The 27247-nt window shown below is 34.9% G+C and overlaps 1 protein-coding gene across 3 annotated transcripts; it reads right to left on the reverse strand.

The window, feature by feature from the left end:
• Window positions 1-2398: 2398 nt before the first annotated feature.
• On the reverse strand, window positions 2399-23552 carry LOC108340390 (alpha,alpha-trehalose-phosphate synthase [UDP-forming] 1). 3 transcript variants are annotated; one of them, XR_008248822.1, is made up of 19 exons: window positions 23330-23552; window positions 22292-22718; window positions 20678-20775; window positions 19992-20380; window positions 18848-18962; window positions 18545-18646; window positions 17835-17985; window positions 17132-17220; window positions 13244-13292; window positions 12539-12639; window positions 7916-8103; window positions 7193-7310; window positions 4345-4512; window positions 4149-4271; window positions 3876-3969; window positions 3670-3800; window positions 3471-3569; window positions 3228-3330; window positions 2879-3018 (listed from the first exon to the last, which is right to left on the reverse strand). XR_008248822.1 is itself a non-coding variant. In XM_017577747.2 (18 exons), the coding sequence occupies exons 2-18, from the start codon at window positions 22659-22661 to the stop codon at window positions 2626-2628; spliced, it is 2778 nt and encodes a 925-aa protein (XP_017433236.1). In that variant the 5' UTR covers window positions 22662-22718; window positions 23330-23547; the 3' UTR covers window positions 2399-2625. The 3 variants fall into 3 exon arrangements, 2 of the variants coding, with proteins under 2 accessions (XP_017433236.1, XP_017433237.1); XM_017577747.2 differs by lacking the exon at window positions 3228-3330 and having other exon boundaries at window positions 2399-3018; window positions 23330-23547; XM_017577748.2 differs by lacking the exons at window positions 3228-3330; window positions 23330-23552 and adding an exon at window positions 23109-23297 and having other exon boundaries at window positions 2399-3018.
• Between the last annotated feature and the right edge of the window lie 3695 nt (window positions 23553-27247).

Below are 27247 nucleotides of genomic sequence, written 5' to 3' on the forward strand. Positions count from 1 at the left end.
GGGATAAAGAAAATCAACACAGAATTTTTATCCTGGTTCGAATCAAAAGATTCTACGTCCAGTCGTTAATCACTATAAATAGTGATTAACCTTTTTCACTAAAAATATGGTTTGCAGATTACAATCAGATAATCAAAATAAGCAAGGAATAGAAAACACCTTCCTTCGACAAACGAACGGAAGAACCTGCTCAGCCAACTTGAAGAGAACCGCTCCGACCTTTGACACACAAAACGCGAGCTTCTCCTATTCACAAGACCAGGCAAGAGCACTCTATCACTTTGAGAACTTCCTCAGACAAACTGTATTCTCAAAATGACATAGATCCTTTTCACTCACAGAGAGCTTCCCTTAGGCACAAAGCTCTAATACTCTCAATTGAAAAGTTCTTTCTAAGAGCTGTGAAGACCTCTATTTATAAGCCTAGTTTCGTGCAGGGTCAAAAACTGAAAAGACATCTCCCAACTGCCACTGATAATCGATTATCAAAAGTGATAATCAATTATTAAAGTCCGTTACAGGGTTTTCAAAATGTAATAATCGATTATATGATGTGATAATCGATTATTCCTGTATGACTCTGTGATAATCGATTATTGTCATTCCATAATAGATTATTGCAGTTAAAAATGCAAGTTTACAAAGTTTACAAGAATTTCCTACTACATTTAATTTCTACAAATTGCTTTTAACTAATTCTAATATCTTCTTCAACTAAAACTTCTTGCAGCATCATCAAAACAAATTTCTTCAAGATTTACCAATACTCCTTATTGGTAACAATTAGGCTGTAGTAAAAAGGCTGCTACAATATGTAAAAGGTACCATTAAATATGGCATATTTTATCAAAAAGAAAAGGAGACTGGTTTGACAACTTATAGTGATAACAACTATGCTGGAGACTTAGATCGATAGAAGAACTACTTCCGACTAAGTATTTTTTTATCAGAAATGAGGTTGTCTCATTGGCAGAAAAAAATAGCCTATGGTAAGTTTATCTACAACCGAGGCTGAATACATTGTTGCAACATTTTGTGCTTGTAAATGGATTTGGATTCGATGAATCTTAGAGCATCTTGGGTCAAAAGAAAAAGAAGCAACATAAATCCTATGTGACAACAATTCCATGATTCAATTATCCAATAATCCTATCTTTCGTGGAAGAAGTAAGCATATTGCAGTGAGATTTCACTTTCTTAGAGACTTAGTACAGAACCACATAGTTCGCTTAATTTATTGCTCCTCTAAGAAGCAAGTAGCAGATATAATGAGTAAGGCATTAAAGCTTGATCAATTTGAAAGAATCTGACACATGCTTGGGGTTGTAGAAGTCACTGAAATAAGCTAAATATAACTATAGCTTACAAGAGGGAATGCTAATATTAAGTTTAATTTTGCTATTTAATTACGTGTTCGTAAAATTAGGTGAACTAGTCTTTGATATCTAGTTTTTAGGAGTGTTGGTTACTGTTGTGCTGTATGCCCACTTTAAGTTTTGCAGTTTCATTGTAAGACTTATATAAGTCATATTTCGTTATCAAATAAAAATAGACTCTATTATTTTTTTTTCTAAGCTTTATATATATAGTGAGTTTGAATACAATATACAATATCCAAAAAAAAAAAAAGGTTCAGTGGAATGATTAAACCTAAAAAATACCTCTTAATTTGAGTTTGTCTTTAAACACAAGTTGGTTATTCATTTGCTCGTGAGTTTGATTCAAAGTTTGTATCTTCTTACAACCATTAGCCTCTTTCTTTTGAGTTTTGTTCTCTTCCTCAACTTAGGACATTATAAGAATAGATCATATAATACCAAACTATACCGTTTGATTTCATGTCAGAGCAAATTGTCAATCTTAGATTGTCTATTGCATAAAATTGTTAACAAAATTTTGAACATAAATGGATTAGTCAATCCAAAATGGTCTCCTAATGAATTTGATAATCTTAGTAAACTAAATTTAGAAGTGTTTGTAAAAAGTATAAATTAGAAAAAAAAAAAAAAAGAGAATTTGTTGGAGGCAGTTCTAATAAAATGAGAAAAAAAACAATTTAAGAAACATATTGATTTTCCGGTTCATTCACAAACTTTTTATTGGTTGTTATATAATTATTATTCATTCAATTTTCAAATAAAAATGAATTGATCAAATAAGAATCAATCATCTCATTAAATATCTGACTCATGTCCAAGTGTATATGTATGATATTTCTTTTTATATTTTTTACCTCTTAAAATGTTCCAAACTCTTGAGAAAACATAAATTATCGTCTAAAAATCTATCCAATCTTCCATGTGTATTTCTGTTTTTTATGACTTTATTCTCGTTTCCAGTAGATATTAGTAGTCTTTGGGAATGGGAGTGAAGTGAAGGATGTACCGAATTCGGATTCTTTCTTTACACGCATTCATTCATTCAACAACTAGGAACTGTGGGATGAAGTTCTGATGACTAATATTTTATAAGCAGACTGATGTAAAACACGTATGAGATAAACAGTCTGATTTTCACGCAACAGTTATAAATACACTGAATGTGTGAATGCGTGGAAGAGTGATCGCACTGAATTGGACTCTGCAGAATCCTCCCTGTGCCAAGGTGCAGTATTTTGACTCACTTCTACGTTCGGATAGAAGCATTAGCTAGTTCCTTCAGAAATGTAACAACATCGTCGGATGAATCAAGCGTATACCGAGCATTTGTTCGAGTTCGTCCAATGGAACAAGAGAAGTAATTCTCTTTCTTAAGGTCGAGGACGTTCCATGAAACCTTTTCAGGTGCTGCCCTTCGTGGTGTAATGGAGATATGATTGTTTGATTTCTTCTCAGAATTTGACACTGGTCGTGTTGCCTTATTTTGAGATGACTTTGGTCCGCTCTTAGTTGGTGGTTCCTTCAAACACGGTTTCCTCTCAACAGGAAACTTAACTCCATCTGATGTTACCTTGCTTCGCGGAAGGCCCACACCAATAGAAGGAAGATCTGGCTCAAAAAATGAATAAATATCTTCGTCCTGTTAAAATTAATAATGTCAAATTTGTAGCTCCGAAGTATTCAACTATATATAGTTAAAGGAGATGAAAAATTCTTGCAATTAAAATGGGTAAATACTAACTAGTAGTGCTTTAAAGCTTTCTGTTTGGGATTTCTAAACTAATGCTTTTATAAGACATTGATTAGTCATACCCATTAAAATAATAATCAACTGTACAACATCCTTACAATTAATTGCAAAGAATGAAACAAGAGGGAGTTGCTGAGAGTTGTGGTGTTAGCAACACGCTCTCTAACATCAGATATATTGTAGGTTAAAATTTATTGAAACCTATAGAATTAGAAAAGATATTTCAGTAAATAAGTTTAGACCAACAAAAACTTATAATTTAATAGTCTACTATAAAGTGTGTTATACTAGTATTTCTTTTTGAGGAAATGTCTAATGGTGCTACAGAAAGTTCAATTTACCTTCCCCAGAAAATGTCCTATGCAAAGAACATAATCAATTGGTGATGTCATTGATTTACTGTGCACTATCTCACCCAAGATGCGGTCAATGGCTGCTCCCTGATCAGGAAAGGAATTTAGAGTAGACATTTAAATACGTATGAAAAATTGCAAATAGGGAATATTACTCAGAGGTCAGTTATTGGAAACAAGAGGTCACCTTCGTAACACCAACAGCTCGCACCTCAACAGATCGGCTCCCTTGAACAACTTCAACTGATGCATTAGAAATTGGACCTGTCCAGAGATGTTGCAGCATGTCCCTTGCTTGAAGCTTTCCAAACTCAACATCTGGTTGAGATCACAAGATAAGTAACCAAAAAGGAAGCTGGAAAAGGAAAAATCTTCTTTAAAACATTTTAGCACCTGCATATTTGTAATTCCATACAAGTGAAGTTTCTCTTTCTTCATAATCAAAATGTGACCGAGGTGTTCTTTCTGTGAAATACTCAAAAACATGCTGCAATGCAGGACCAGTAACGTCAGTAACCTCAAACTAGCTCTATTTCATTATATTACATCCATAAACTAATTCCATTCATTTCATATCCCTATCTTTGGTGTTATTGAGATAAGAGATGTCGTTTCTAAGAGAGAACATTAAACATCAAATGAATTGAAACATCAAACTGAGAGTACCTTCACACTATCAAGCCATTCCATATTCAGATGCTCTGGCATTGTCGTCATCCACTCACCCTTTGAAGGATGTAAAAACATTCCATTCTCAGCCGCCAACCACATGTCATATTCTTTGAAGTTCTGTTATAGGAAATATGTTAAAAGTGGACTCATAATATTTCACAACGAAAAGAAGCATTGTGCCAAGAATTACATCATCCAGGACTTGTCTACCACTTCCACTGAGCACAACAACTGTGGTATTTGGATCACTGCATAGTGCTGTCAAGGGTTGTCTCAGTTTTGGATGCACCTTAAGTTCCATTTCCTTAATCTGATCACCTGTTTTCTCGACTGGTTCAGTTAAAGTTCCACTGAATCCCTGCAGTGTGTATCACCAGTGTTGAGAGAAAATGTTAATACAAAAATTCATATACGTAAACCAATGCTGGTTAGGATTCATACCAGTGTAACACTGTATAACAAAAAGCATCCAGATTTTTTATGATCATGATTTTGCTTTAGAGGTTGCAAACTCAAACACACACGTACATCATGTTTGTTAGGTATAAACTACTCACGAGCTTTCATCTAACCTAACTGCTCAACCATTTTGGATAGTTGGTTCAGGGAAAATTTTGCTGAAATTAGTAGCAAAATTTGAATTCATTTTCCTCTACGACTCTAGGAGAGTCCTATCATGACTGTTCGAGGTCAAGAATGATATTTACTGTCCCAATTTTTTAAAATAAGAAGTTAAATTGGACAAAAGTTTTGTTTTTTTTTTTTTCAATAAAACGGTAGTGGTATGGCATCACAATGTTAATTGTCATCCAACAATTAGCAACAATCTTCTGCCGCACTCCAGTCCATAAAATAGAGGAGAACAAAACCGAGTGGAGATTTTAGACCAAAACCCACAAAGAAACCTGTAACAAGGAAGTTGACATCTATGTTTGGAAAAATAAAAATTTACAAAAAATAGTTATTATAGCACCATGTATAGAACTGTGTACTAATACCAAAATTGGCTTACTTATCCACACAATAGTTCCCTTTCCTAAAGATATAAGTGATAGAAATCTCCTTGTCTTTAGTCTTCTCCTTGCAATTAAGCCATCTCTATAAGGCAATCTCCAAGGAACTATAGTTGAATTTTAAGAGCCTGGACAACTAATTGAGAATCACAATCCAAGTAAGGCCTAATTGTTCCAACCTCAAGTTCATTGGATCAGAGGTATTGTCTGATTTGGAGTTCGTAGTTCTATCAAAGTTTTGTCCTTAAAAATTGTTTTAGAAGGTTAATGGAAAAAGGTGTATTTAATTTACTTAGTCTCAACTTCTAAGCAATATTGGAGCATACTGGAACACTAAGCATCTTATTGTGAAAGCAATCTAAATTATCAAAATAGCACCCATATGCATACATGGCATCTTGCACGCCAAGGAATTGTGAAAAACTAACCATAAATGGCGCTCTTTTGTCCCTAGATATACCACCATGAGCAACAGTGCCCAAAGAGTCCTTGGCAGCCCCATCATTTTAACCATCCAACAAAAGAGCAAGCTATAAGAGAAGTCTAATAGCAGGGATCCTAATAGGATTCCCATTCCCAACAAAAACTTTAAGAATGAGGAACTCAGTTATGTTAGATTTCATAGTCCTTAACAATGATTTCCTGCCAAATTTACCTATAAATAAATCCTATTTTTCAGACTTGCATACTTAAGATGCCATTCTCAAAATGGAGTTATGCAATGACTTGCATATTCAGGTAAGTTCCACTACTTATTTTCAATAAAATCAAAGCTTGTAGCTGAATGTTTCATAGAAGACCCCCAGTTCTAGTTTTGGCTGCCAAATGTGCATTTCTTCCTCACCTTCAGATCATTTGCTGTTAGCACCCGCAAAACTTTCAACGGATAAACAAAAGTCTCTAAATCCCTGTATACTAGAAAATTTTCAGAGAAGACAAGCACACACACACTTTCCCAAATATGGTTTAAGCACTTCATTCATAAGTGATTGAAAGGAGGAAGGTACATTTCATTGCAATTCTAGTCTACTAAAACCACGACCTAGTGCTGCTTTGTCTTCCCAACATGATCTGAACCGTATTTTTCATCACACCTAAAACAATACCTTTACGATCTTTTCCTTCAGCCTTTCAAACCCTCCCACACTAATTCTGAAAGTCTCACCTTATATACATATCTCTAAACGATGTGAAGTCTCCAACAAAAGTCTGCTGTGAATTTAAATTCTTCTTACAAACAGTGTCTATGACTCAGAAAAATGCCTTGCCTGGCATTACCATTGATACGAGCTTCACCTTTCATGATTCAGACCTTTCCTCTAGAACCAAATACTGGTTAAACCTAGCTCCAGGTTACTTGAACCCAGTTCTGTCAAAGGATGGAAATGGAATACTAGATTTTTTGGCTTCACCTTTTCTTTCACATAAAATCCTCAAGTAAGCTCCCTTGAAATGCACAAAATTTCTTAGTCACCATTATTGCATGTTACCAACTTCTCCCATAAAATTTCTGAGTCACCCCCTTGGACTTGTTTTGTACTTTTTGCCTCTGGATCTCATCCATCCACGGTTTCTAATTGTTATTCAACACAAGTAGTGCCATTAAGAATTGGCCATTCACCACCTACGGCTCCCCAATCATATTCCTTAACTTTTCTGTTGCCCACAAGCTTCTGGATGGAGCTCTGGTACCAGTTAATAAAACTGGAATCAGTAAAAAAAGGTAAGAAATTCTTTATCACAAAATCCACCCAAATGAAAACAGACAATACAATTTCACTGAAGTTTCAAGAGTTCCAGAAATTTTCTTATCCTCTGGACCCTTCTTACTATGCCTTGCATAAACCTGTGATTGGGATCTTTACCTATCAAAATATCCTAATCTAGTACAGTTGCACAATAGATTTCACTGCATCTACTCGGCAAATGAAGCACTATCTTATAGAAAACACTCATTAGGAGAAAAAGACAGGAAGAAAAAAGACTGTATTGAGAGAAGTCTCAAGCTTCATTGAGACATCATACCAATATGAGCAATCGATTAGTTGATTGCTGATAACTTTGAATTGCAGTCTTGGTTGGAAGTTGAGGTGGAACTTGTCTTGTCCTTAGTTGTGCCTCAATAACAGTGTCATTTAGTTCACTGCAAATATTCAAAGATTCATCATATATGGATCTCTCCTAAAAATCAAAGCAAGAGATGCATTAACATATCTCGGTTGATAAATTACAATCGCAAATCATGTCTTTCTAATATTCCTAAAATACTTAGGTAACAAGTAAATAATCATCATATATATGCATGCAATTATCTGTAAATACAATCAGGACTGTGATAAATGCAAACAACGGCAAAGCCCACAGCTGAACCATGCTCATATGTATAAAAGTTGTGCTCTTTAAAAGGATGACTTACATCCATCACAAAATTTCAGGGATTTGAGAATTCAACAAAAAACGAGGGAGATTCCATTCTTTTCGATAAAAAGATGTCGCCATATTGAAGATAAATGACAAACTCCTATAGAAAAAAAAAAAAGATGTTCAAAATACCAAGGGTTTTCTTAAGAAGGAAATAATAGAAGCTATGAAATGAAATCTTTAAGTATTTAACATTTTGAAAATTAAAAATAGATGTTTAATAGTTTCTTCTTTGAGTAACTAGGATATGTTATAAATGCTACTGTTATTCCTTCATATTTGATTACAGGGCACGAGTTTACAAAATCCAGATACTAACATGCATACCTTACGAAGGTTCCTGCCCATTCTTGAGCAGTGTGGGATTTTACATGAAGAAAATTATGCTTATGTCTCTTTTCTCTTTCTGCAGATGGCATCTTCAGAGCCCTGCCAATTGCAGCCGCAACTTCTGTAATGTTCCAGGGGTTGACAAGAATTGCCCCAGCCCCAAGAGACTGTGCTGCACCGGCAAACTTCAAGAAGTATGCCAAATGAAGTATGCCAAATATCGGGAATCAGATCAAAACAATACATATATAGTTAAAACTAGTTAAAGAAGTCAACATGCAAAAATTGATCTATCCATACAACACATGAAAGGTTTCTATAAACCAAGATGGGAACTAAAAATATACGATCTAGACAAGTGTAAAGAAACGAAGCATTGATAACTAACATTATTTAAATCACTTTAAATGGTAGAAGTTTAAGCATGTTCAGAGTTGTATTATAAAATGCTTAATAATGGAAATAAAATAATATTTGATGTTAGATTTTGATTACGATAAGTGTGACTAATATTAAGAAGTGAATTTTAAAATTAACTCAATTCTACAAAATCAATTTATAAAATGAAGTTTTCACTTACTTATATACTTTAAATTAATTTTATTTCTAGTTGATATGAGAAAGTTATTACATGAATAGTATAATACAAGTCGAATTAGTCAAAAACAAAGTACACATAGAAGGGATTGTTAGAATTATTCAAAAACTTTTGCCATTTTAAAACCCTCTCGAAATCAACAATATGAGTTTTAAAACACGTAAGCTTCATCCAAAGGCTTTTTAAAACAAGGGTAGAAAGTGCAAGAGCAGAAAAAAGTTTGTTTTACATTAGTTTTGTTACGTATCCGAGTCGGAGACGTAATTAAACACGATCACAACAGGTAGAAAAGACAATGATAATTGACAAATGAATCCTTTTATTGATGGTAATATCTGAATAAACAAAAATAAACAATAATTGGGAGCATAACCTCCGTCAATTATTTGGGAGCATAACCTCCCTCACAAGGCAATAATGTCTGTCACAAAACTCAATAATCAAAAGCATACCTTTAACCCTAGACTCTCCCTTTATTTATATTAATTATTTTCTAAATAAAATATTTCTCTAGAATAAAATATTTTCCTAGAATAAAATATGAATATTGTTCTAAATAAAATATTTCCCTAGAATAAAATCTTTCTCTAGAATAAAATATTTCCCTAAGATATATTCTTATTTACTATAATTATTTCTAAATATTTCTCACCTATCCTAATTGTTGTCCCAGTTAGGATAGTCACTCTTCAATCGATCGGGTTCAGCTCTCGTTCGGCTTCGCTTCCCCTGCACCCTACCGTTCGGCTCCAGCTCTTCACCGCCTTCCATCGTTCGGCCTGACCTTTCCATGCCTTCCACCGCTCGGCTTGACCTCTCCCTGCCTTCCACCGTTCGGCTTGCTTCCCCTTGCCTCCTACCGTTCGACTCCCCCTTGCCTCCTACCGTTCGGCCCCCTTTTATCCTATTACCCAGTATCCTATCATTACACCCCGCTGCAAAACAACCTTGTCCTCAAGGTTGGGAACCAAGGATCTTGATCTCATGGCTCTTCTTTAATTCAGGTCTGGAGGTTTGGGTGGTGGAAATTCCTCCTCGTCCTCCGCCAATATCAAGACTCTCAAACTCCTGTCCGGGCAGTGGTGACAAGGACCGAACGGTCCCCCACACCTGATACACCTTCCATCTTCTCTCCGTTTTATGGCTTCTGAATAAGGCACATTCGTGGTGTTTCTCCCATTATTATCACTACCCTCCTTCCGTACGAACCCCACACTCTCGGCGACTCCCGATCGGCCTGGGTTATAGTGATTGGCTTCAGATCGCTCGGCGACTCCCGATCGGCCTGGGTTATAGTGATTGGCTTCAGATCGCTCGGCGATGACCAATCGGCCTGGGTTATAACGATTTACTCCAGGCCGTGTCTCCTCACTATTCGTTCGTTCCAAAGGTGAGGGGTTCTTTGTCACGCTCGAATTCTCATCCTTTTTCCTGCCCTGGGCCTTCTCGGCATCCCCTGCAATTCTCATGGCGACCATCAACTCCTGTGGATCAAGTAGTCGGATGATCACGGATCCCCTCCTGTAAGCCTGCCATAAAATACCCCATCAGTTGTGCTTCGGGTATTGCTTTTGTTTGGCCGACCAAGATTTCGAAATCTTGGATGTATCCTTCCACGGTGCCTGATTGTTTACAGGTCGCCAGTCTCTCGAAGACTGTTCCCTGGTTTCCTCCTGCGAATCGGACCACCATCGCCTCCTTTAGTCCTGTCCACGAACGGTTCCTGGCCTTCTCCCTCTAGAATCTGAACCAGTGTCCAGCAATTCCCTCCATGCTGATATAGGATAGACACAACTTCTCTTCCTCCGATACTCCTTGTAGTTCAAAAAAATTTTCCACTCTATTGATCCAATTCAACGGATCAATTCCTTCAAAAACGGGTAAATCTACCATTTTCCTCCAATTCAGCTGCTCCTCTTGGTGTCCACCATCTGGCCCGCCACCATCTCTCTCACCCTCCTCATCCTTTCTCCCGTTGATAGACCCCTGACTTCCATCCGAATTTCCTTCATGTTGTCGACCTCGCTCTCCCATCACCTTCACCAGTTCTTGGACTGCCGCCTCCAATCCTCCCATGGAGATTTCTATGACCTCCAATTTCCCTTCAATTGCATTCACTCTTCCCTCCATGATGTCTTTCCTCCTCTCACAATATCCGCAGGTCGGACCAATTATTACATATCCGAGTCGGAGACGTAATTAAACACGATCACAATAGGTAGAAAAGACAATGAACGAAGGAATCTCTTTTATTGATGGTAATATCTGAATAAACAAAAGTAAACAATAATTGGGAGCATAACCTTCGTCAATTATTTGGGAGCATAACCTCCCTCACAAGACAATAATGTCTGTCAAAACTCAATAATTAAAAGCATACCTTTAACCCTAGACTCTCCCTTTATTTATATTAATTATTTCCTAAATAAAATATTTTCCTAGAATAAAATATGAATATTGTTCTAAATAAAATATTTCCCTAGAATAAAATCTTTCTCTAGAATAAAATATGAATATTGTTCTAAATAAAATATTTCCCTAAGATATATTCTTATTTACTATAATTATTTCTAAATATTTCCCGCCTATCCTAACAGTTCCAGTTAGGATAGTCACTCTTCAACCGGGTCCAGCTCCCATTCGGCTTCGCTTCCCCTACACCCTACCGTTCGGCTCCAGTTCTTCACCGCCTTCCATCGTTCGGCCTGACCTTTCCATGCCTTCCACCGTTCGACTCCCACTTGCCTCCTACCGTTCGACTCCCACTTGCCTCCTACCGTTCAGCCCCCTTCTATCCTATTACCCAGTATCCTATCAAGTTCCCTCAAATTGAATTTAGTCTGATTCTCCTTTAACATAACAAAGGTTCCATTAATCAAAATCGATTATAAAACAAGTATTACAACAAATATTCTCTATATAACTCCTAGATACCCATAATCTTTACAAAAAATCGTTTTCCAACTATTCTTTAATATTAAGTCACTTGACTTTCACGAACTTAGTTTTATAGAGTATACAATTCACAACGAGAGGATACACAATTAAGCACAGAACTCTTATGCTAAGGCAAAAGTTGTGAACTCAAGCTATAATAAGGTTTTCATCTAGATGAGTTATTGGACACAAAGTGTTGCAGAAAGTTTCTAAGAGATTTTTCTTTCAATCTTGCCCTTCTTGTCTCTTATATTTTGTTCATTCTTCTATATTTTTCTACTTCTAGTGAAGATTCCTTATATAGTACTGAAAAAGAGGACAGTGGGGATCAACAACTTTTGCTTTTTCAAAAATTGAAAAAGCAACTTTTGAATTGGTACTCTGAAAACATATAGAGAAACTAATAGTGGATGTCCATTCTAGCCAGGTTGCAAAGCTCATTTCCACTATCTTGTAGTATAATGATCATGTCAGAGCATATATCCAATTTGCAATATGCATGTTGTTTTGTACTTCTAACTTGTTGGCTGAGGAAGTTGCATGATTCTCTGTGCTCTCAGAACTGAACATCTTCCGTCCATGTTTTGTTATGTATTATTATTTTCAAAACATAGAAAGTCCGAAGGGTTAGACATCCAAATGACTTCGTGTAACAATTTTTTCCTTCGTTTTCCTCTAGGAGAGGGTTGTTAAGGACCAATTCTTCTAAAAGTGTACGCCACTACGTGAGGGCTTAAGATTGATTTTATAACTCTTAGAAAATTCAACACACGTACTCATTCTACCATGTGGGTAAAAGCAACTTCCCTTTGGAAGAATGGAGGTAGCCAGGATTCAAATCTTGACCACTTAGTCATAGCAGCACTCATACGATGTTAAGAACTAACGCTCCAAAAAATTCAAACTGTTTAGACTAAGCGTCAGTCTCATATCTATAAAATGGAGCGCTATCAGCAGTTTTATTATCAGGACCAACACTTCCAACTTTCGACTTTATTTTCTCATCATTCAATGACTCAACCTTGACAAAGCCTGAATTGACAGAGAAATAAAACATAAATACACAAGCAAGTTTCTACACTTACTTCACTAAGAATGAGAACCCCTTTCTTTTTTTCCTGGCAGGCCACAAATTCATAGCTGACAAGATTCATTCCATCCCTCAAAGAAGTGACTAGTGCTACATCTGGGTAAGAAATAGCGAGTATAAATACAAAATTAACATAAAAGTTACAATATAATATATACTGATTACCACAAAAAAAAAAACAATAAAATTTAATGCTCCGAAGACAATCAAGAATTCAAGAAAATGAGTAATGAAGTATTAACATACACGAGGAAGTGTCCCAGACGCATCGAACATGTTTTCACCATTACAACTCTAACAAATTTTCTTATTTTCAAAATTTTTAGATTGTCACCCCAAAATTTTCAAATCAACTCTAACAAATAATAAAACAATTTTCTATATAGACAATTTTCTTATTGTTAGAGTTGTCTTACCTTTTGCTATATAGAGAAATTTATACATAATAGACGAAAAAGGGAGGAAAAATGTACACAGCATTCAGTGCAAACTTCAAAACTAAATTTCTCTTTAATTTCATAATATACAAAAAGCTCTAAGAGTCATTTCTAAGAGCACGCTGGAAAATACTTCAAATTTTAGATATAGAACTTTAAGCATAATAAATAAGTACACGCTAACATCTGACATGTTCACAAAAGAAGTTATTCGCAGAATAGCTCGCAATCAAATTAAAGAAAATGTAAAAGCACAAATTTACCAGTAACAGCGTACAAAGCACATAGTTGATAAAAGTCAAGTGAGCGATCCTGTTGTGACAATAAAATTGTAAGATTATCAAGCATAGAAAATTCTTCAACCAGTTCAATATTAATAATAAGAGGTGTAGACTAATGATTAATCATCAGAATAAGCATATAAAACTATCAAATCACGTTTAGAAATTCAATGGAATTATAACATTAGAAAAAAAATATAATAAATAAAAAGACTCACAAATATGGGAGAGATAGTAAATGGAAATCAGACCAACGCCCCTTCCCCCAATTTTCCCTCTTCTATCTAATTGCATAAAAATTACAAAATCATACTTTCAGAAAATGAAAAGTGAAATTTTACATACACAGCAACAGTTGATTGTTATGGGGATGGCAGTTTCTGAAGGATAGTTGTGTAGGATAGAACACCATATTTCTGTGTAGGTGTGCTTAACATTGCTCTTTTTTTATTTCATTCTGACAAGCCAAGAAAGACCAGTGCAGAGGACCAATTTCTTGAGTATTTCTTGGTCAGGTTGCGTCCGGACATTTGGAGCCAAATCTCCCCCCACGTCCGGACATTTGGATGCAAGTAATGGAGGTAGTTCGCGACATTGAAGAAGTCATGAAACAAGTTTGAAGGTTTCTTTTGTATAGACGGAGTACGAGGTTATGTTTCAGGTATAAGGGGACAACAAGTTTGTATTTAAAGTAGGGGCATTTGGTGGCAGCAATAGTACCCATGCGTCCACTAGTGGGACTGGAAATCAACAAGGAGAGACCAAGATATCTTCTACATCATTTGCTGCCAAACTCTGTTCATAGGGTGTTAGAGTCTGTTTTTTTAGTAGTTAACTGTGGACAACTAACTATTTGTTAACTAACTCTTTAAATAGTTAGTTCGGGGTTTTTGGAAAAAACAATAGTATCTTCTTCTCTGTTTTCTATTCCTATAATCAAGAAGTCTCGAAGTTCTTTCTTTCATAGAATTTCCTGCAATTTTGGATTCTTTGAACTCTATAGTTCCTAGCATCTTGTGTTTTTTGCAGTTACTGTATCAACTGGTTCCTTGAGCCTCTCGTTCTCGTGGCACGCTTCTTTTAGGACATGGCAGAATCTGCGCCCTCGCAAGCCACTTTACGGGAAATAGAAGAAAGATTGGAAACTCGTATAACTGAAAATTGAAAGGAAGATGGTGGAGCTCGCAGGTGCAATGCAAAAGACATTACACGAGTCTCTAAAGGAAACAATAACCGAGCTATTGCAAAACAGTCATGATAATGTTGAATCGGGCGGACGAAGGCATCACAATTCAGAACCCGATCATGGACCATCACATCAAGATTCTGGTTCTGGTGCTCATCGTTATCAGTCTCGTGCCCCTTATGCTTGTGGCACCAGGTTGGCAAGAATCGATTTTCCCAATTTCAATGGTGAAAACGTAAATCAATGGATTTATGAATGTGACATGTATTTGGAAATTGACCTAACTTATGCTATTTTTGTGATGAACCTTTCACTTATGAGCATAGCTTAATTAACAAGAAAATTCAATTACACATGGCGGAAGTGGGAGGGGATGAGGATGATGAAGAGACATTAAAATCAGAGATATTCCTACCAGACATTAACAACTAGTAACTTTGTTGAACCACACATTGCTGTTTGTGCACTCACAGGGATCACAAGCTTTGGGACCATGAGAGTCACTTGTAGCTACAACAAGAAAAGTTTACATATACTCATTGATGGTGGAAATACACATAATTCCTTAGATATTCAAGTAGCTAAGAAATTAGGGTGTAAAATAGAAGCTTTGAATCCTTTACAAGTTACAATGATAGATGGAAATAGGCTAAAGATTCTAGCCATGGTGAAAAATATTATATGAACTCTACAACAAAACAATTTTCAAGCAAATATGATGTTGATTCTTTTGGGTTGCTGTGACATGGTGTTAGAAATTGATTGGCTGGTGCAATGATGGAAAAATCAGTGTCCTAAAGATGAAACTTGGGAGTATTACTCTGATCTTCTCAGAAAATTTCCTCGTTTTTGCAATCCTGTCGGACAAGGGTTTCCTTGAAGAGGGGAAATTGTTAGAGTCTGTTTTTTAGTAGTTAACTGTTGACAACTAACTATCTGTTAACTAACTCTTTAAATAGTTAGTCCAGGCCTGATGAAAGGGATTTTTGGAAAAACAATTGTAATTCTTCTTCTCTGTTTTCTATTCCTATAATCAACAAGTCTCAAAGTTCTTTCTTTCATAGAATTTCTTGCAATTTTGGATTCTTTGAACTCTATAATTCCTAGCATCTTGTGTTTTTAGTAGTTACTGTATCATAGGGAATCGAATCAAACAAAGGAACTCACCCTTCCCTATGTTGAGTATCTTATATGAAAGGATGAGGGACATTGTTCTCACAGTAGATTGGCCTTTGGGCTAGGGCATCATTGTCCAGTGAAATTATAAAAGTGGTAATCTTAATTGACGATGAGATTGTTATTGAATATAGGAAAATTATAAGATTAGAAAAGGAGGAAGAAAGTTAGAAAATTTTGGAGGCCAAATACCAGTGGATGGGTCTGTTTATGTGTTCTGCGGCTGGGCTAACCGAGCCTCAAACCATGAAGCTTATAAGTGAACGAACAAGAGGCAATGATCTTGGTTGAAAGTAGAGGAGCCTATCCAGTACATTGGTACAAAAGTTGGTCCTCGGTGTAGATCCCACAAAGCCCAATCATCTCAGAATAGGAGATGGTAATCGCAAGTCCACTGAAATATGTTGGGAGCTTTTTTTATCTGCACGCAGTTCGGAGCTTATCCACTGGACGGAGATTTCCTATTTTTTTACTTGAGACAAGTGGATTTTTTGGGAGTTGTGTGGCTGGTAATCCTGGGGGAATTAAAATGAATTGGAGGACCCTAAGTATGTCATTTGTCCATCAAGGCAAGAATGTTGCAATTCTGGGAGATCCTAACTTGTCTAAGGCAGTGATTACTTTGAAAACACTGCAGAAACTAGTTACTGAGGAAGTTGAGATGATGGACATGCTGTGGAAAATTGAAAGATATTATGTGGAACACAATGATTTAACACTAACCAAGAAGGAAAACTATGGAAAACGCTAACAGAGTTCGCTAAAGTTTTTCAAGATTCCATTCAAAATTGGGATATATCCAATTAACGTGAGATGTTCTCATCAGGAATTATCAGGCCAAGCAATGGCCCTTGTTCCAACTCAGTAATCTTGGTGAAAAAGAAAGACGGAAGATGATGATTCTGTGAATTATTAGGCTCTAAATAAGGCTACAGTCCCAGACAAGTTTTCAATTACTAATATAGAGAAGTTGCTAGATGAATTAAGTGAAGCCACGTACTTCTCTAAAATAGATATAAAGGCAAGTTATCACCAAATCAAAATGCATGAACATGATGTTCTAAAAACAATCTTCAGAACTCACCAAGGACATTATCAGTCTCCAGTGATGTCATTTGGGTTAACAAATGCCCTCCGCCACTTTTCAATGCACTATGAAGGCGACACTTAAATTGTTCTTTGTAAGTATGTGTTAGAATTCTTATGTGGCATTTTGGTCTATAGTAAATCTTGAGAAGATAATTTGGATCACTTGAGACAAGTATTATACACGCTCTTTGAACATTCTTTCTTTGCAAATTTTAAAACAATGTTCTGTTTTCTTTCTTTTGATTGCGACTTTTCCTAGCAGGTTCTATTTTCCTTACATTAGAAAGAAGATCCCACATGAAGGACAGCTGAGTTAGGTAAGTCAAGAAAAGAAAGAAAGAAGTATCCTTGTACTGTTTGTGGTGGTGACTCGGCAATAATACAATTTCAAAAAAATTATAACTACGTTAAGAACGCACCAAGTGATGTATAGGAACCGTAGTCAACGTTCCAAATCTGCCATTGATGCGCCCAACTATTTCATGAACCTGGCTTGTAAGCTTTTGATCTAAATAAAGAAGAAAAAAAAATTGATCAGTCATGATACCAAAGCCACAACTAAGGCGCCACAATCGAAAATGTATAGAAAAATTAGTAAATGATGTTTGGCGTGCCAATGTGTATGTTCCCAAAACTAGGCATTCCAAACAAATTGAATGAGGAAAGAGACGAGTAAAACTCGGTATCCCAGGTATGAACATTAAGAATGAAGTGTAAAGTGAATGTGGCATAATAATAGGGCAACGAACATAATATAATGATTATGACTTAGTATTCGACAAAATATTTATTTCATTGTCAAAGATTGATACATATAAAACAGAGACAAAACTGCAGAATAATGTATAGATCTCAGATGATTTGCATTAATGTTGGCAACTTAAAGTAGAAAACCATTTATTTTTGTCCAACATAAGATTCTAGAAAGTACAAGTACAAATAAGGGTATAATAGAAAACATTATAACTTTTATTTTTAAACGAAATGACAACTTCCTTGTATTTTTAGAAGACATTATCTTCCATTTGTTGAAACAAAGATAATTTGAAAGTGAGCAGCCTTTTTTAAAGAAACTATACCAAAGAAGCCACAAGAACAAATAAAATCATGTGAGTAGCATACACTCAGGAACATCTGTTCTTGTCGGGACAGCGATTTGTAGTAGAACAACTTTATCACGCCAATAAGGATCTTCTTCCAAAAATTTTTCAAATGCTAGAATTTTCTGCGGGATTCCTTTAATCATATCAAGGCGATCAACACCTAACATTACCTGTCAAGGCATGAAAAAGGTTGTAACAATTCAATTAATAGAACCGAATCAAATAAGCACTTAGATCATATAAAGAAAAAAAAGTGTTTGTCATGCGTTCATGGCACTGCATGCCAAACAAATACTTATACCGTGAAATTCTGAAAGCAACATCTTCATTGGGTCAATCCTAAATTAAGTCCCCCACTACGAGAACAATGTGGTAAAATGAACATCGCATGAAACAAATACTAGAACAAATACTTATTGTCATTGATCTTCAATATAACGTAATCAGAACAGTTACCACTACTAGAAAAAATAATTATACTTTCTAAACAAATAAGAAAGAAAATCAATAGCATGGTAACTGCTTTGATTATGTTTTATTGAAAATTTATGATACATTGATATTTCAATTTGGGTGACACATATCCTTTATCTGATGCATTAGGATACTTTATCGATATAATCTATAAAACAGTAAAACTTTTATAATAACACTAATTTATTATTACAAGGAACAAGTAAAAAAGTTATTAGATATAAAGAAGTGTTTGCTACAAAGTTAGAGAAGCACCTTTCTGCCTTTAAATCTTTCTTGTAGTTCTTTGATGTGATCTTGTACTGCGGGAAGGTCAAGAGCTCGTATAAATCGTTCCGAGTCTATCCCAATTGGAAACTGGCATTCAAGAGAACAGAGTCAAATTAGAAATTTGAATTTTAAGTTCAACATCGTAATAGATTAAATACTGAATTTCATATAAAAAGTTTCTTCTTCCGGTCCTCCTCTTTTAATAGGTAAAGTTAGGAGCAAATTTTTAAACAACTGTTCAAATGACAAAGCAAGAGTTAGCTTGTGGACAAATTTTGTATCACATACTGCAGCAACTCGAGTTAGCTTCCCTTGATACTCAACCCCATAAGGTGTACCTTCAAGTCCAAGGATGCGAGTACAGGCACTAACAAAATGTCTTGCATAATCGTAGGTGTGAAAACTGCAAGAAAAATCAAATCAAAACAATAAAAAAAAAATGAAAATGATTAAACCGAACCGAATATAAACAAAGAAAATTCCAAATTAAGAATCTAAAAGAAACATACTGTTAAACTAGATGGAAAATTTTAGCCGAGTAAACTTGAAGTATAGCCCCATACTTCCATGATTTGCATGACTAAGGTAATAATACTCCTAACAGTTCAAATCTTATCAAAATTTTATCATGATAAATGGCTTCATGATATGTATTCATATGTAATCTATTTCCTGCGTTATGCTTATAGTGGGTTGGTGTAATACTCTCAAATTCCGTTTAGACACACTTTTGTTTAAGCATGGTCCTCTATATCCACTACCAGGACTATCAACCCTCTCCAATAAAATGATTTGCAGTCACTTTGACCAGTGGTTTGTCGACCCTTCCACAAGGACTGATAACATTTAGACAGCAGTCAGTAGTTTTAGCCAATTGGGGTTAGGGGTTACAGTCAGGTGACTGCAGTTGTTACTTTCATGTATGTAAGCTGATTAGACAAAGGAAATTGTTAATATCCAGTTTCATGGAAAACACAAATATATAACAATGTTGATTCCCAAAATTTGCTTATATGAAATAGATTCATGGAAGCTAGAAGGTACTGAAGATATTTGCGAGAATCAAAAGGAGGAAATCAAGTACTCCTCTTTATAGATGAGATGTACTAAGGCATAGCACCAAACATTTATAACACGATCCTTTATATATTTAGTTTAGGAAACAGGATTTCCTATCAAGTGCAGGTTTGCCAGCTAATGGTTAATGGCAAATTCGATATACTAAACTAGTGGTTTATTATAACTTGCCCAAAAACAGTCAATACATGGTAAACATTTACAGGTTGAGTCTAATGACAGCATCTTATATATCCACCCAAATTTTCAAAAAGTCCCCTGAAACAATTTTATTATCAAAGCACGTGCCCGTATCAAATTAATAATAATGATACCAGAGGATGACTGCTAAATGGAGGAGCCAGTTAGGACTTACCCAACTAAATCAGCAGCGAGAACGGAATGCAGGAGCTCTGAACGAGATGGCAGTGTCCTGTGAATTTCAGAAGAAGGGAAAGGGGTGTGGAGAAACCATCCAACTTTCATTTTTTTGTTATGTTTCTTTAGGCATTTTGGAAGGAACATAAGATGGTAATCATGGCACCAAACAACATCACCCTCTTCATAGTGCTTGTTCACAACATCAGCAAACATCTGATTTGCTTTCTCATACGCCTCAAACTGAGACTGAAAACTGCGTGTGGTGGCAAGGCGGTCTTCTTGTGGAAGTCCAAGGTAGTGGAAAAGGGGCCACAATATATTGTTGCAATAGCCATTATAATACTGATGAACAATCTCTTCGTCAAGAAATACAGGGATACACCTCTGCAACGCACAACAATTTTCATGAATTATTTACCACATTTTCTTCCACTGAATATAGTATACGCGGGAAAAAACGACGGGAACATGTGGCATGCTAATAAGTGTTTAATTTCTGTCTGTATAAAACAACTAGAACTAATTAAGAATTATGATACCTACAACTTTTAAATTTACGCTCTCTATATTGCCAACATGAACTAATTTTTGTAACAATAAAGAAACTCATAAAAATTGAAGATATACAAAACTATTTACAGCAACATAGCACTCAATTAACTGAGTTATTTAACCATATACCTTTTCAGCCAAAGCTTTAGTAAGTGCCTTCTGTCCAATCTCATCTGGCACGTTCACTCCAGCCCAACCTATCCACCTTGCCTCAAACTCCTTCACACCTTTGTAAAAGAACATAATCATGTTAGAGCAGATGAAGACGGTAATTAGCTTAGTCATACATAGTAATTTAATATTCTTTTCTCTCTAAATCTCATTCAAATAATTAAAAGAAATTGCATAAATGTAATCATTAAATAAATTATTTTTAGAACTTAATTAGATTGCACTAACTCTATAGAAGATGTTTAGACTATCGTTAAATCATATAATAACACGTATAAAACAAAATCGCCGATAAAAAAAATGTATAAAACAAAATCAGTTTAAAAATCATTAATGTTAGAAGCCAGTCCAAACTCTTACTTTAATACAAGTTTAAATAAATTTCATATTCAACATAAGCTGTAAACTTTTTCTCCAAACTACCAATTATTTCAAAAGGTAAACAATGGGCGCAAAGGTATGACCGTACACCGCCCACCACACTGATACATTTAGTCCTACGACTTGAAAAGCCGTCACAAATTTGGAAGGAAAAAAGAATAGAAATACTATCATGAGATGGTTTAACAATTATTTTAATAATATTTATATTTAAAACGAACTTATTGCAAAATAAGTTGTGAGATGTGGTAAATATGATAGAGATGAGATAAATATGATAGAAAGAAAACTCTCGATTAAAAAAAACTGCAAAAAGTTTACTTCCTTTTAATTTAATAACCTTGACTTATGGTTTTGTTACTCTTTTTAAAAAATAACAAATAGTGAAATAAATATTTAAAAGTAGATATCAATAATAAGTAATATTTATATATATAAAAAAAAATAGAAATGATTACGAGTTAATTGGTTGGAAATTTTTGTCACGTTAAATTCTCTAAAATTTTGTCTTTAATTTATATATAAACTAATTTTGATTTTAGAAAAAACTACTTTCATAGAGAACTCTTGAACTACTTTTTGGTAAAAAGAAAAGGGGGGAAAATATGTTGGATGAAAATGATTAAAAGCAAAATTAACATTAAGGATATTTGATTGAGTATAAAAATAAAAATACAAGAACTGGGGGCATGAATTCTCTCTAATCAAGAAAAAAAAAATATCAAGAGTAGAGAGTTTTAAAATTTCACGATCCATCAATGTTTTTCTATACTTTTTATATTAAAATTATTAAATTAAATAACTAAATGAAGGCTGAGATGTCATCCCATTCTATAAAAAAGTACAAATACTATAACAATCCCATCATTTATAAAATTATTCTTTTCCTCCCTTAAATGTATTGATAATCAAATAACCAAATAAGTACCAACATATGACCTCTACTCAATCCCTCCCTTTCAGTAAGGTTCTTGTGAATGGAATAAATATGTTTGGAAATCACGATTTCATTAATTACTTGAAAATACTGGTACAGCCAAACAAGTTATAATGCTTTTCCCCATATCCTATTATATCACCCAAAAAAAAGTTATTAATTAATCTGAGATTTTGCTACCTTAGCCCTCTCTCTTCCAACTGAAAATAAAACACTCAAACAGCATGATGATAATCATGGTGACAGCCACTTACCTAACAACGCGCTGACGAGACCACCGGCACTTATCTCCAACGACCACGCGTCCTCGCCTTTCCTTACCGCCGACACCGGCAACCTATTAGCAACCACCAACAGCCTCTGTCTAAAGGGCTTCGTTTCATGCCTCTCTTCCCCCACCCCTTTCCTCACCCTACTCCCTTCAACACCATCACCCGCGTCGCTCACTTCTTCCCTCAAACGCGCCTTCTCCTTCTCGAAAGCCTCACCACTGCTCCCATTGACCTCATTCCCCTCCTTCAATTGAATCACTCTCCCACTCTTCCTCAGCTCTCTCTCTCTGAGAAGCCGTTCCACACGCCCCGGTATTTGGTTCGAGTTTCCGGGGTACTTGTTCCCAGGCATACGCTCGTTCTTCCTACACACACCAGGCTTCAATAATCAACAGCAGTTTCTTCCAACCTGCATTCAAAAACACGCTCCATCAACAACACTGAACACAAAACAAAAATCCAGCAAACAAACAAACGTAAAACAATACCAAACAGGATGTGCTCAATCACAAACAACCAATTTGTTGTGTCCAACGCGTTGGAGATTTTTCACACTCGAAATATCTATTTCAGTAAAACAGAGTTGACAGAGGAGTTTAATGTAAACGAATGCAGCAACCACATTGCATGGAGTAAAACAAAATTGCGAACATTCAGAAGCAGTTTTCGAGCGTTTTTTTTTTCTTTTTTGGCTGACATTCTTCTCTGAACTCTAGGTTTTCTTTTCCATAATGCAAATGCTCATTAACAGAATTATCAATTATCAAATACAAAGAAACTATACAAAATTGATACTCACGGATTAGAATTTAACGGTATAACCGAATCAAAGGTTTAGTTCGAACATAAATTTCTCTGGAAGAAAGTAAGAATTGCGTTCTACACGAACAACGGCATAAGCATGTGAGAAACTGAGATATGAAGCTTTCTTATGATGAAAACGATGCGAAAATAAGAACGCAGAGAAAAAGCTGTGATGAACATAGAAAGAAAAAGTTTGAACGGCAATTGAAGAGTAACCTCGGTCCGTGAGGTAGCGTTGAGGAGAAGCAAGAGACAGAGAATCCTGTCCGCGAAATCTTTGGGAAGTGTTTGGACAGCGAGTTAACAGCTGTGTATGAAGAGGTGAGAAGTGAGTGGAAAATTTTGAAGAATCTGAATGACAAAGAATGTTGAAGTTAATGGCATCACTTAGAAGAAAAGAAAGCGGAATAGTGGAATCCCCGTGTAAGTTTCATAAGCCACTTTAAAACGCCCCGCCCATGCAGGTAAACACATATAAACAGAAGCAGAGTTCAAAATCGGAGCCAAAACTCATTTTTTACAAGTTCAAAATTATGTAAATTTGGTAACCAGAATTTTTGAAGATGAAATCTAGGCGTGGTTTTCTTTTAGAAGTTTTAGAACTTTATAGTTGTGAAATATATTATCTTTATTTTATATTTTTAATTAGTTTTTTATTATTTTTTATTTATATTTGTTATTTAGTTTATATTTTTTCTTTTATAAATATAGGATCATATATTTATATTTAATACAAGGAAGATTAATCTCATATATAGTTTTCACTATATTCAACATGGTATTAGAGTCTGGTTTCGATTTAGAGATTTATAAGTGCAAACATCACCTTATAAGGGTTTTGTGAGGTTGTGTTAGGCTTAAAGTCCACTTCTTAACATGGTATTTAGAGTCAGGTTCTTTTGAGTAAAAAATCCTTTTGTCTCTACCACTACACTCGTCGTTGCCAGCGGAGGTGCCATCTACCATTGCCGATGGTGTCATTGTTTATTGCTGCCACTACTAGAGTTCTAATTTCGACCAACGATTACATGGTTTTGATCGTCTTGACCAGGTGATCACCATGTCATCAACAACGCCTTCATCAGAGCTCTTACGCGCTCTTAGCGCCTTTTGAAGTTGTGAATTTGTTCATTTTCCGTCGTGCATGGTGGCATGTCTAGTAGTAATTCAGAGCGTCGAGATCCTCGTTTTCCGCTTTCAGGTTCATCATGTGTTGTTGCACGTTCCGTCTCCTCTCAGGTAACTATTCAAAGCATCGAGGTTGCTCATTTTCCTTTTTCAAGTGCCTTGATTGGAGAACCTTGGATTTTTTAAGATTTCTTTTTCCTATTCATTCATGGCTTTGTTCCGTTGTTGTCTCTTCTAACCTCTCTTTTGTCACCATTGCGTTTGACCAGTCCATATATGTTTTTTTTTTCATTGAAAAGATGGTTTTTGTAAGTTTATTTATAGTCGTGGTGACTCTCCAACAATTACCTTTTTATCCACTTGTGTCATTCCTCAACAACGATTTGCAAGAAGAGATTTACATTGAGCAACTTCCCAAGTTTGTTGCTCAGGGTGGGTTGATATTTCGTTTTTTATGTTGTCTTGCAAATCGTTGACAATTTGGTGTCACTTAGTGTAGAAGCAGATATTTTCATTAAGTCTTTAGGGGTTAGATATATTATCTTTATTTTATATTTATGTTTTATCTTTAGTTACTTTGTTATTATTTTTTATTTGTATTTTGGATTTAACCCATATTTCTTCTATTATAAATAGAGGAAATTATTATAAATAAAGGATCGTGTATATTTAACACAAAAAATACTAATCTCATTAGTTTTCAGTATTATTTTAGTTAAAGTTAACTTTTATTATTTGTAAAATGTATATTTAACGTTTTATTAGAATTACTTAAATGAAATGGCTTTATAACTATATAAAATATTTCCAAATCAGTAAATATAATAGTAATCACTATAATGAAAGTGATGATAGTATTATTTATATAAACCTACTAGTGAATGGGTTCACAATTTAACATCATTTTATTAGTAAATAGTATTATTAATAATGAAAGTGCATTAGTTGATTTTAAAGTTATAACAATAAAATATAAGACAAATTTTTTTAATAAGAATAATTTATCTTTATGAAAACTAAAAAGGAAAACATATAGCAATGTTATCCCAAATTTGCATTTAACATTGACAGATGTAATTTTGGCTAGTATCGTGAAAAAGACCACTACGAAGGACATTTGGGATAGTTTCATCAAAGTCTATCAGGTTGTATATGAGAAAATTCTTGAAGTAAACTGAATATAAAATTAAAACAAATAATACAATAAATCTATTTTATTATTATAGAAAAGACATGAGTTAAAAATCTGAAAATAAAACATATGAAAAGTTTGTTTACTATATACTATAAAATATGTGTTATTAATACTATAGTTCTGATAATATAAACAATCTTTTAGATATGTATATGTTGAATCTCTCTATTAATCTTTGAATTCATATAATTTCCTTACATACTTAGGTAAATTTATCTAGCAAACAAAGTTAAAATATCACGTAACTTAGATAACCAATGCCCTTCCTACAAGTGTAATGTGATATACTTCCTTTTTATAAAGATCAATTGCAAAATTTGAATTACTACAAACTCTAATGATCTTCTGAAACATAATACAACACTTGGAGTTTCTTTTATATATATCAGGATTTTCTTAAAAACACTTCAATGCTCTTCACTAGTATTTATTATGAATCTATTCTCACTGCATGTCTAATAACTGGTAGTACAAGATATACATAAGGTTTTTCACCGCTAATGCTTATAGTATTCGAGACATTTCTATCATCTTTACTTCATTGTTTGGACTCACTCATAAAGACAACTTACAATTAAAAAAGAAACGGTGTATAGATTTGCTTCTAATCTTACACATTAAAGTGTCGCAAGATTTTCAGTAAACAATTCTTTTAAGAAAGTCAAATTTTCTATCTTTTTTATATAAAATCTTCACTAGAACAATAAAAAAACGACAACGATTATTTTCGTCTATACACATCGGTTTCTAAACTCTTTATTTTTCATTTCGAACTTTCTATTGAACTATATATTCAATTCTTTCGAGTCTTATCGGGGACTACTACCAACATATCATTCAATACAACAAGATGATAAAATCATTATCGTCAAATTAATTGAATTTCTTGTATCAACACTTAGGCGCTTGCTTTAAATAATACAAATATATAAATCAAGTTTTCTTGTTTTGTAAAGCATTCTAGTGCTAATTTTGTAGTTCATTTTCTAAAAAACTACATATCTTTTAGGGTTAAATATGTTTTTCGTCCCTTAAGTATCACACGATTTTGGTTTTAGTCCCTACTCAAAACTTTGATGATTTTTAGTCCTTATAGTTTTGAAACTCTTACTATTAGTCCTTAAAATTGGATGGCGTTAACTTTTGTTTGACGTGGCTAACGGCCAGCTCACGTGTCATGCCACCTAACTACTTTTAATTGACGTGACAGTAAAGGTGTGGTGGTCGGTCGGCTTGGTGGGTGGTCGACCACTCGGTCTGGTGGTCGGCATGGTGGTCTTTGCCCATAACCGTTCGGTATTTTCCCAACACCTTTCGGTATTTCATATATTGCACTCCACCCGTCACCATAATCATTCGGTCTTTGCCCAATACCGTTCGGTCTTTGTCCAATACCGTTCGGTCTTTGCCCAATACCGTTCGGTCTTTGCCCAAAACCGTTTGGGTCTTTCATATATTAAACTCCACTCGTCACCATAACCGTTCAGTCTTTGTCCAACACCGTTCGGTCATTCCCCAACAACAGACATTGTGGCCGACCACCCACCAGGCCGACCGACCACCACACCTTTACTGCCACGTCAATTAAAAGTAGTCAGGGAATGTGACATCACACGTGGGCTGGCCGTTAGCCACATCTACTAAAAGTTAACGCTGTCCAATTTTAAAGACTAATAATAAGAGTTTCAAAACTATGAGGACTAAAAACCATCAAAGTTTCGAGTAAGGACTAAAACTAAAATCGTGTGATACTTAAGAAACGAAAAACATATTTAACCCTATCTTTTAATAATAACCTTGTGCAAAATGGG

The sequence above is a fragment of the Vigna angularis genome, chromosome 5 (assembly GCF_016808095.1).
Source record: "Vigna angularis cultivar LongXiaoDou No.4 chromosome 5, ASM1680809v1, whole genome shotgun sequence".
Classification (NCBI taxonomy): domain Eukaryota; kingdom Viridiplantae; phylum Streptophyta; class Magnoliopsida; order Fabales; family Fabaceae; genus Vigna; species Vigna angularis.